This window comes from Lithobates pipiens, unplaced genomic scaffold (genome assembly GCF_037356315.1).
Source record: "Lithobates pipiens isolate NorthernLeopardFrog02 unplaced genomic scaffold, aLitPip1_a1.2 Scaffold_8, whole genome shotgun sequence".
Lineage (NCBI taxonomy): Eukaryota > Metazoa > Chordata > Amphibia > Anura > Ranidae > Lithobates > Lithobates pipiens.
The window spans coordinates 688,940,533-688,953,202 of NW_027507903.1; the positions used below are offsets into that span (position 1 = coordinate 688,940,533).

General features: G+C 45.0%; 2 protein-coding genes across 8 annotated transcripts in view; one reads left to right on the plus strand and one right to left on the minus strand.

Annotated features, from left to right (window-relative positions):
• LOC143963511 (NACHT, LRR and PYD domains-containing protein 3-like) overlaps positions 1 to 12,670 on the minus strand; it is an 824,666-nt gene that overhangs the window by 413,552 nt on the left and 398,444 nt on the right. The gene's annotated exons all lie outside the window — the stretch shown is intronic.
• Positions 1 to 12,670, plus strand: part of LOC143963509 (NACHT, LRR and PYD domains-containing protein 3-like) — a 175,968-nt gene that overhangs the window by 117,648 nt on the left and 45,650 nt on the right. Inside the window, exons 8-11 of one of the 7 annotated variants that reach the window (XR_013270981.1) lie at positions 1,879 to 2,049; positions 8,143 to 8,319; positions 9,753 to 9,834; positions 10,533 to 10,750. The exons of 1 other annotated variant lie outside the window; for it this stretch is intronic. Coding sequence is in view for 3 of the 6 variants with exons in the window: in XM_077473151.1 (XP_077329277.1) it covers positions 1,879 to 2,049; positions 8,143 to 8,319; positions 9,753 to 9,834 (430 nt within the window). In the remaining 3 variants the exon portion in view is untranslated. Of the gene's footprint in view, positions 1 to 1,878; positions 2,050 to 8,142; positions 8,341 to 9,752; positions 9,835 to 10,532; positions 10,751 to 12,670 lie in introns of all 7 variants that reach the window. 5 more of the 7 variants (XR_013270982.1, XR_013270983.1, XM_077473151.1 and 2 more) reach the window with 5 other exon arrangements.

Here is a 12,670-nt window from a genome sequence, read left to right on the forward strand (position 1 = left end):
TTACCCCAATCAAAAATGCCCCATCGTATTGCCCCCACCAAAAATGCCCCATCATATTGCCCCTATTAAAATTGCCCCTTTATACTGGCACCATCAAAATTTCCTCATCAAAACTGCCCCATCAAAATTGCCCCATTATATTGCCCCATCCAAATTGCCTCACAATATTACCCCATGAAAACTGCCCCATCCTATTGCCCCTTTAAAATTGCCCCATAATGCTCCCACCATCAAAATTGCCCCATCAAACCTGCCCCCATCAAAATTGCCCCATCAAAATGTCCTCATCCTATTGCCCCATCAAAATTACCCTCATCATACTGCCACCATCAAAATTGCCACAATCAAATCTTCCCGATTATACTGCCCCATCAAAATTTCCCCATCATACTGCCACCATCCATCAAAACTGCCCCATCCTGTTGCCCCAATCACAATTGCCCCATAATACTGCCACCATCAAAATTGTCCCATCAAAATTGCCCCATCAAATTTCCCCATGAAATTGCCCCATTATACTGCCACCATCAAATTGCCCCATCAAATTGCCCCATCAAAACTACCTCATCATTTTGCCACCATCAAAATTGCCTCATCATACTGCCACCATCAAAATTGCCCCATCAAAACTGTCCCATCATACTGCCACCATCAAAATTGACCCATCCTATTGCTGCTTTTGTAAAGTTAAAAACTTTTTACTTCACCAGTATTGGTACATCCCAATCCTGAATTACCGTTTATAGTGGAAGTGGATGCTTCGGACTCTGCCGTGGGAGCTATCCTCTCTCAACGACGTGGTGAAAAGATGCAGCTTCATCCTTGCGCTTTCTTCTCTCATTTAATGTCTCTCATTTTGCTCCTCCCATGAACTTCCTGATATAAGCCATGTCTCTGCACTTCCTCCTTGCCAGTATATTGTGCTATCTCCAGCCTGTATCTCGCTCCCGTCTTCTCTGCTGCTGCTTTATATTTGCTACTGCTCGTTATCGACCCTTGGCTTGTTCCACGACTACGCTTCTGCCTGATCCCAATCTGCAACAACTCGTTACCGACCTTTTGGCTTGCTTACTGACCACGCTTCTGTTTGATCCTTACCTGCTCATCCACTATTGAACCCCGGCTTGCTCACCTCCTGGTGGGGCGATTCTGAGGACCACGACCTGGTACTAACACGCAGCTAAATCCATCTCTACCATCTGGAGCTCTGGTGAAGACCGGTTAGTACTTAGACTCCGCACCTCAGGTGAGCCTGTGTCATCTGCCAGGGTGACTGCCTGTGCTCCTATCCTGCTGGTTAGTGGTAGTCCTGCAAATGCTATAGCAATTGGTCTTCGAGCCTGACCCCTGATCGTGACACTCTAATATATCCCAGAAGTCTCAGCACTAAAGGCTGGAAATGTATATCCACCCCTCCCCCTACATTCTCTATAAGGGATCTTATTCCTGCCACAATCCGGTGACCTTCAATGGGAACTCCTGATTGGTGGACTTTAGGAAGGTGATGGAATATTGGGGTCACTGGGGTATCCACCATCAGAAATTCTGCTGTTTTATTTCATAAACCCCCCAGATCCTTTCCTTTATCAATTTCAGAAGCCCCTGTATGAGACACTGTGTGAGGTCCTGCTTAATAACCAGGTACATAAGGGGGTGACTGAGCTGTCACAGCGCCCCCTCTATATACTGTGTAGACATAAGTACTACAACAGCTTCACCTTTATCAGCTTCCCTAATAAGAAGATCTTTCCTCTGTATAACATTCTGTATATCCTGATATTCCGCTCTAGTGATGTTATGTTACTTTTCACTAAATGGGAATAATTCCTCATATTCATCTTATAACATAATATCATGTGTCTGGATTTGTCTCTGCAGGTTGCATGGATGTGGTGTGACTTCCTCCGGCTGTGATGATCTCCGATCCATTCTTATCAATAATCGATCCCTCACCACACTGGATTTATCAGATAATAATCTGGAAGACTCTGGAATAAAACTTCTATGTGAGGGGCTCAGAGATCCTGGCTGTACTCTGCAGAGTCTGAGGTGAGAATTATCCTATAAATGATATAATATTCTGCAGGATTCTGGTATAAATCTTCTATGTGAGGGATCCAGACATGTCACCTAGATGAAAGTTATACAAAGGCAGACTTCTGATTGGCCGGTTACACTGGGAGTTCCCATCATAGTCCTTCAGGTCACTCGCTGTTATTGGCTTTCATCCCCTCCCCCTCCACTGACTATCAGAGATCAGACTTTGGCTGGGGTCACACTGGAGGTCACAGCGGGTCACAGCAGGGGGTCCGGTGCGTCTCCATTCACCATTTCAGGTCTGATTTCTGGCTGAATTTTGGGCTGAATTCGGACCTGAAACAGACCAGAAGACGCACAGGACTCCGTATTCTCTTCATTCAGTGACCAATCATAGACAGATGGTCCTCAATTAGAATCTGGAAGGACAGAGCGAGTCTCTAGACCAGAAGTGACCCCTAGATGACAATAAAATCCCCCCATCCTTGTAGATATAAAATTGTCACCTCACTGAGCCTCAAAGAGAAGTCCTAGTCATTTCATCTACAAGCCCAGCAGGGGACGAGGCCGATACAGGGAGAAGACCCTGAACTGTCTGCCAGACATTGATTTATATCAGAGATCAGAGGAATCTATTTTATCTCTCATACAAAATAAAATATTAGTTGCAGAGAGATGAAAATAATTGCCCCTGATTGTAGACATGTTGGGGTACATGTACATATAACATTGTATGTGTAGTGAGGATAGAATCCAGGAGAACCCCCAGAATGGTTCTATGGGGTCTGATCACACCAGACAAGCTGTGATTGGTCTTGTTGGGATCAGACTGACATGCCGGTGTTGGAAATCCAATCCTCATCCATCAGAACCATTCATGGTCCATTTAGTTCTGGTTCCCTCAGAACACAGGACCGGCTTGTGGGCTGGGCAGGGAACACCCCCCAGGGTTGATTGGCTGATGGCTAAACTCCACCCACATCCATAAATTTAGGATCCTGAGATATGGACGGGGTGATTCCCATGGTGCCGGTCTAACCGGTGAATAGCGGATGTTCCTGACATGTTCCTGTCACAGGATAATCCTCAGAAAAAGTTTATTTCTCTTTTATTCTCACAGCCAGACTGTGTCTGTCCTTTTGTCTTTGTTGTATTTTCTCTCATTCTTTATCTTTCTACATATTTTATACACTAAATAATAAACTAGTGTAGCTCTGCTCTATATTACACAGACAGACAACCTACCTGCAGACAGAGGTAAGTGTTACCACAACCCCAGTGTTACTATACGGATGTGTAACTATGTAACAAACCACCTAACCACCTGATCCTGATACTCCCAAATAATAATTACACAACAAAAATGATAATACAAAGCAAATACTACATAGAATATATGTCTGCTACTACCACAACCTCAGTGCTGGAACAATGTGCTGCAGAATAATGAATTGCTATTAATACACTTTATACAGAAAACTAACAACTTTATCCCGGTAATTGTAGAAATGGAGTCGGTGAGGATTTCCTCTCAGTAGTGACTTGTTAGAAGCAAAATAAATACCCCTAAGGGGGACTTTTATGGCACTTGTATATATAAAGTGGTGGTCCGGAGAAATGTGACTTTGTAGATAAATCTCCCCCTATAATCCTCATGATTCATGTATTCTAGTAAAGGTTACGCTGTAATCCAAGGGCCGCTTTCTATTTTTGCAGCATTGATTTCTTACTTCTGTAAGTCCCAGCAGGCCGCCGCCATCTCATGTGTGGGCATCTGAAGCCAGACTGTATCTCTTCCTGTATTCCATGGTTACCCAGCATGCACCTCCAGATCTCGCACATGCTCAGAGCAGCACGAGCCGTGTAATAGGTTGTAGGTCGGGTTTCCATAGCAACCGCAATGTCAGAGGAAGTTCCCGCCCCTTATCTATGGAAACCTCCCCTCCCCCTCCAGGAAGCAGGAAGTTTATCTACATTTACAAGGATTATAAATCTTGAAATACAAAAATCTCCTGCAAAAGGAAATTACTTTATAAAAGATGATAATTGTAAATTATATCCCTTGTTTATGTGCAGATGTGTGTGTGTGTGTGTGTATATAACATCTACACAGAAAGAGGGATATCATTTACTATTAGCATTGTTTAAAAAGTTATTACCTTTTCCAGATGCTACCCCATGATACTGCCACCATCAAAATTGCCCCATCCTATTACCCCATAAAAATTGCCCCATCATATTACCCCAATCAAAAATGCCCTATCGTATTGCCCCCACCAAAAATGCCCCATCATATTGCCCCTATTAAAATTGCCCCTTTATACTGGCACCATCAAAATTTCCTCATCAAAACTGCCCCATCAAAATTGCCCCATTATATTGCCCCCATCCAAATTGCCTCACAATATTACCCCATGAAAACTGCCCCATCCTATTGCCCCTTTAAAATTGCCCCATAATGCTCCCACCATCAAAATTGCCCCATCAAACCTGCCCCCATCAAAATTGCCCCATCAAAATGTCCTCATCCTATTGCCCCATCAAAATTACCCTCATCATACTGCCACCATCAAACTTGCCCCATAATATTGCCCCATCATACAGCCACAATCAAAACTGCCCCATCGTATTGCCCCCATCAAAATTGCCCCATCATACTGCCACCATCAAAATTGCCACAATCAAAACTTCCTCATCCTATTGCCCCATCAAAATTTCCCCATTATACTGCCCCATCAAAATTTCCCCATCATACTGCCACCATCCATCAAAACTGCCCCATCCTGTTGCCCCAATCACAATTGCCCCATAATACTGCCACCATCAAAATTGTCCCATCAAAATTGCCCCATGAAATTGCCCCATTATACTGATACCATCAAATTGCCCCATCATATTGCCCCATCAAAACTACCTCATCATTTTGCCACCATCAAAATTGCCTCATCATACTGCCACCATCAAAATTGCCCCATCAAAACTGTCCCATCATACTGCCACCATCAAAATTGACCCATCCTATTGCCCAGTCAAAACTGCCCCCACCAAAATTGCCCCACCCTATTGCCCCATTATACTACCCCCATCAAAACTGTCCCATCAAATTGCCCCCATAAAAATTGCACAACCCTATTGCACCCATCAAAATTGCTCCATATTGCCCCATCAAAATTGCCCCATTATACTGCCACCACCAAAATTGCCCCATCAAAACTGCCTCACCCTATTGCTCCATAAAATTGCCCCTATCAAAATTGTCCCATCATATTGCCCCATCAAAACTGCCCCCTCCTATTGCCACCATTAAAACTGCCCCATTATACTGCCACCATCAAAACTGCCCTGTCAAAATTGCTCCATCTAAATTGCCCCACTGTACTGCTCCCATCAAAATTGCCCCATCCTTTTGCCCCATCACATTTCCCCATAAAATTGACTCAATAAAAATTGCCCCAATATACTGCCACCATCAAAATTGCCCCACAAAAACTGGCCAATCATACTGCCACCATCAAAATTGTCCAATCCTATTGCCCCCATCAAAAGGACCCCATAAAAACTGCCCCATTCTATTGCCCCATTATACTGCCACCATCAACATTGCTCCATCATATTGCCCCCATGATACTGCCACCATCAAAATTGCCCCTTCCTATTTTCCCCATAACACATTCCACCATCAAATCTGCCCCATCAAATTGCCTGATGAGGCTACACTGATATTGTGGCACTGGTGGACACTGATGGGTGCTAGTGATGGCCACTGATCAGCACTGTTAGGCTTTGCCTCTCTCTGCTCGGAATGATGTCCCTTCAACAGAAGTCGGGGATCGTTTTTTTTTCCCTTATGCTGCGTGAGAAGAAAATAAATGATTACCGGTCCTCTATTTACATCACATGATCAGCTGTGATTGGCTGACAGCTGATCACATGGTAAGGGGCCGGAATCGACCCCTTACTCCAATCTGTGATCACCCAAGTCTCATTGATTTGGGTGATCACAGTGCATGCCGCGCGCTCCCTGCGGGGGGTATGGCCAGCTTGTAAAGGGAGGATGTCTATTGACACCCTCCCAGCAAAGCAGATCCACCCCGTACACATCATTCACCTATAGAGAAGATCTGAGGGGTGAAAACATTTGTATGTTACCAACAACATGGAATGTATAGAGATCTGTGTCCAAATATCACCAGAATCAGAGCATGACACCTTGTAATGTCCTTCACCCTAAGGGCCCTTCACACATGTGGGCCGTATGTCCGTATTTCATCCATCCATTTGCGGATGAGATACGGACATACATGCATCCCTATGGGGGATGTTCATCTGCAGACACCCGCTATTGTCCACCTCCACAATTGTCCGATTCTGTAGACCGAGGAAAATCCTATTTTTCTATCCGTCTGCAGAGCGGATCTGATGAACGCGGACAGACGGTCCGTCCTCATCCAATCCCCATAGAGGAGAGCGGAGAACTGACAGGGCAGTCCTGCACAGAGTGACCGCCCTGTCCACCGCCGGCTCAGCGGGGACAACAGAGCGATCCCTACTGAGCGAGCGGATCATTACTGATCCATCCCGTGGGAAAGGGGCCTAAGAGATACCAAAGTACCAGTGCTGTGATTGGCTGGTGATACCACAACCCCAGTGCTGTGATTGGCTGGTGATACCACAACCCCAGTGCTGTGATTGGCTGGTGATACCACAACCCCAGTGCGGTGATTGGCTGGTGATACCACAACCCCAGTGCGGTGATTGTCTGGTGATACCACAACCCCAGTGCTGTGATTGGCTGGTGACACCACAACCCCAGTGCGGTGATTGGCTGGTGATACCACAACCCCAGTGCGGTGATTGTCTGGTGATACCACAACCCCAGTGCTGTGATTGGCTGGTGATACCACAAGCCCAGTGCTGTGATTGGCTGGTGATACCACAACCCCAGTGCTGTGATTGGCTGGTAATACCACAACCCCAGTGCTGTGATTGGCTGGTGATACCACAACCCCAGTGCTGCGATTGGCTGGTGATACCACAACCCCAGTGCTGTGATTGTCTGGTAATACTACAACCCCAGTGCTGTGAATACATATTACAAACTAATACATTGCTAATGGAAATGATGAATGTAATAAAACAATAACTAGTTACAAGTAATTGATGCCACAACTCCAGTGCTGTAAAATGAATGTATCTATTGGGATATATAAGAGGAAAGTCCATATATCTGTGATCAATCTTCCTCAATGATGGCGCCCCCTCCAGTGTGTCACTACAACATGAAGTGTGTTCAGAGTCCTCCACCTCCGTGCTGATGAAATGCCCCCTCAGGTATTGGCCCCATATACAATATAGGTGTCATGTGCTTGTCCCCCTCTGGGGGGCTCAATGGGCCCGGGGGACTTCCCACAAGATCAGCTGTCACAAGTGTGGGGTCCCTTATAGGGATCTGGTCCCTCCTGATTGGCTGGATATAGAACTCCAAATAAAATAAAAATGCCACCAATAGTGAAGTGCGTCCTTCAAAACAATTGTCTCTTTATTTACAATAAATGCACTGACAACCAATATGTCAGTATATCCAGCAACCAATTGGGCAGTAGATAATATCACTCACCAGCGCCACTTCCTGTTTCAGGTCCAGGCAGGAAATGACATCACCCGGCTCCACCCGAGGGCCGACTGTCCAATGATTGGTTGATCTGCTGACATATTATCATCACTTGTCAGTGTGTTTAGCGATCCTCATGGATTTTGCTGCACAGAGACGCATGTGAAGTAGAAATCCCATTATTTCCTATGTGGTCGGTTCCCATCGATGTGCCGCAGTTTAGTGTGAAAGGGAATCTATATGGAGCCATTCACACCTCCAATGTGTGCGTTACCACGTCACTACAATGTACCCGCAACAGTGTAACTCCACACTAAGACTTTTCAGGTGGGTGACAACTTACCTCCAATTCACAGGGAGGTCCCACCAATATTCCATCCAAATGTCCCAACATTTCATTCTCTAAGACCCCGCCCACTGATTATTCATTGGATGTGTCTACTTCTGCCCCTCCCTGGAAGAACATTTCACCTCTTTCCTGCTTCTCCCTCCAGTGTTTGGGTCTGTAAAGGGACATTATGGAGCTGTGATGATCTTTGCTCCGTTATCTCCACAAACCGAACTCTGACCGATCTGCATATAACATTGGATGATGATGAGAAGATGTCGGAGTCAGAAGTGAGACGATGTTGTGAGGTCCTCCGGAATGCCGGCTTCACTGTGGATAGAGGGTAAGATCTGTTATATTGGAGGTAACACACATACTAAGTCTTAGAATGTGAATAGTAACATGTAGACAACATTGGATGGAGGTGAGATGACGGGGGTGAGATGATGGGGGTGAGATGACGGGGGTGAGATGACGGGGGTGAGATGACGGAGATGAGATGATGGAGGTGAGGTGATGGGGGTGAGATGGTGGGGATGAGATGATGGAGGTGAGATGATGGGGGTGAGATGATGGGGGTGAGATGGTGGGGATGAGATGATGGAGATGAGATGATGGGGGTGAGATGGTGGGGATGAGATGATGGAGATGAGATGATGGGGGATGAGATGATGGGGGATGAGATGATGGGGGATGAGATGATGGGGGATGAGATGATGGGGGATGAGATGATGGAGATGAGATGATGGGGGTGAGATGATGGGGATGAGATGAGACGATGGAGATGAGACGATGGGGGTGAGACGGTGGGGATGAGATGATGGAGATGAGATGATGGGGGGAGGTGATGGGGGTGAGATGATGGAGATGAGTTGATGGAGATGAGGTGATGGAGATGAGGTGATGGAGATGAGATGATGGAGATGAGATGATGGGGGGTGAGATGATGGGGGGTGAGATGATGGGGGTGAGATGATGGGGGTGAGATGATGGAGGTGAGATGATGGAGGTGAGATGATGGGGGTGAGATGATGGTGATGAGATGATGGAGATGAGATGATGGAGATGAGATGATGGAGGTGAGATGATGGTGATGAGATGATGGAGGTGAGATGATGGAGGTGAGGTGATGGAGGTGAGATGATGGGGGTGAGATGATGGAGGTGAGATGATGGGGGTGAGATGATGGAGATGAGATGATGGGGGTGGGACATTGTTGGGAGGTCTTCTGACACCCGGGCTGCTCTGTAATGAAGATGGAAGGACGGGTGACAAACATTCTATACAATTTCTGTAGAGCCCATTGGAGGTCTCTGTAGTTATACAGATAATGAGAGAGATGATTGAGATTTCCTGTGCCAGTCACAGATTTCCCAGATGATGGAGAATTTATTCCTCATCCCAAGTTTTATCATTACAGATGGGGGATGGGAGAATCAGATCCACCAATAATAATCTTAGTCAGGTCCTACAATCTTCCACAAGGTTTTACCTTTACAGAAAAATCCCCCCCATCCCCCGAGGTCCATCCAATGTGTCAGTATAACTGAGCCAATCAGATGTGTGTTCTCAGCCTGTACACATGACAGCCCAACACACCCGGCATACAGTCTGCTACCCCAATGGTTGGATGGAGATGAGTGTGTGGCCCCTGCCATGGTGAGGGCCCCTCACTTTCCCATCATTTCTTACAGAGCTCAGTATGAGCCCCTCCCCCCTTCCATCATCACAGCAACATTTCCTCCTCTAACGCTCTCATTTTATTCTTCTATGAAGGGATGGAGGAGGAGGCTGGAAAGTATCTATATATACAGATGAAGATAAGAAGATGGTGTGTGGGAGCCCCTCCCCCTCTCAGGTAATACACGGATCCGGATATGAAGAGAATGTCCGGAATGGATGATATCAGAGTAAAGTCACATCAACTCTCAGCTTTTATTTTCTCTTTCTGATCCTTAAATATAGAATTCCAGTAATAGTAATCTTTCTCTTCTTTTCCTCTTCTAAATGGCGTCATTTCTGCTCAGTATTGCCCACTTCCTGTGTTGTTGTGTGACCGGTGCCCCCTTCACACCACTGATCTGATAGGGGCACCCGCGCATGCGAGCTCCCATCTATTCTACTACAAGCCTGCGGTGACACACTGGCTGCACCGCCCATCACATCACCGCTACAGCTCCGCCTCCATTGTCATCTGATTGGAGCCCCACCTCTGCCCCGCCTCCTCTCTATGAGTGACAGAGGCCCCCCGCACTTTCAGAGCTGAGATGAACACTAATAGGCAGCACTGGTGAGCACAGATGGGTGGCATGGACGGGCAGCACTGATGGGGGACATTGATGGGCATTGATCGACAGCAGTGAGGGGCATTCATGGGCAGCACTGATAAGTGGCACTGATTGGCAGCACTGACTAGCATGGCTAATGGGCACTGATTGGTGGCACTTGTGGGCAGTTATGGGCACTGATTGCTGCCGCCTGGTGGGCACTGATAGCTGACATTGGTGGGCAATGGTTGGCACTTATATGTGACACTTTTTTCTTTATTATAATCAGTGCCCTGATTACATTCCTCGATGTCCCGCTGATCGGCTCTCCTCTCCTCACTCTCTGTCAGTGACACGTTGCCGTGGTAATTGCTGCGCGCCAGAGAGCGGCCGTTGTGGGACGCCGCCATATGACGTCACCCCAGAATGAGAGCTGCACCGCCCCGCCGCCATCTGATGGAGGGCAGGTGACAAGCGGCTAAATTGAGGATTGACGCTCACAGAAATGTAAGAAAAAAAATTCTAAATAAAAAAGGGGAACACCGATGTCACATTCAGAAAAAACTGCAGCTGACAATTTAAAAAAAGGGGATAGAAAAAAACAAACAAACACCCAGCAACCAAGAAAAAGGATATACAGCACGTCACTACACCTACACACTACACTCTACTAATAGTATACTAACACTCTACACACACACACACACACTACACTATACTGACACAGTATACTAACACTCTACACACACACACTACACTATACTCACACACTATACTAACAGTATACTAATATTCTACACACACTACACTATACTCACACACTATACTAACAGTATACTAATATTCCACACACACACACACACACACTACACTAACAGTATACTAATATTCTACACACACTACACTATACTCACACACTATACTAACAGTATACTAATATTCTACACGCACACACACTACACTAATATTCTACGCACACACACTACATTGTACTCACACACTATACTAACACAAAATACTCACACACTATACTAATAATACACTAACACTCTACACTGACACTACACTATACTAACACTCTACACACACACACACACACACACACACACTACACTCTACTAACAGTATACAAATATTCTACACACACACACACACACACACACACACTACACTATACTCACACACTATACTAACAGTATACTAATATTCTACACAAACACTACACTCACACACTACTAACACTCTACACACACACTACACTCTACTAACAGTATACTAATATTCTACACACACACACTACACTATACTCACACACTATACTAACAGTAAACTAACACTCTACACTCTCACTACACTATACTTACCCAAAATACTCACACACTCTACTAATAATACACTAACACTACACTACACTCACACACTATACTAACAGTATACTAACACTCGACAATCACACTACACTATACTGACACAAAATACTCACACACTATACTAATAATACACTAACACTCTACACTGACACTACACTATACTCACACTGTACACTGACACTATACTCACACTGTACACTGACACTACACTATACCCACACTGTACACTGACACTACACTATACTCACACACCATACTAACAGTATACTAACACTCCACACACACACTACACTATACTCACACTCTACACTGACACTACACTATACTCACACAATATACTAACACTCTACACACACACTACACTATACTCACACAGTATACTAACACTCTACACCCACACACACTACACTATACTCACACAGTATACTAACACTCTACACACACACACACACACACACACACACACACACACTACACTATACTCACACACTATACTGACAGTATACTAACACTCTACACTATACTCACACAGTATACTAACACTCTACACACACACACTACACTATACTCACACAGTATACTAATATTCCACACACACACACACTACACTATACTCACACAGTATACTAACAGTATATTAATATTCTACACACACACACAATACACTATACACACACACTATACTAATAGTATACTAACACGCTACACACACTACACTATACTCACACACTATACTAATAGTATACTAGCACTCTACACACACTACATTATACTCACACACTATACTTATAGTATACTAACACTCTACACACACACACACTACACTATACTGACAGTATACTAATACTCTACACACACACTACACTATAATCACACAGTATACTAACAGTATACTAATATTCTACACACACACTACACTATACTCAGATCCTATACTAACAGTATACTAATATTCTACACACACACTACACTATGCTCACACACTATACTAACACTCTACACACACACTACACTATACTCACACACTATACTAATAGTATACTAACACTCTACACAC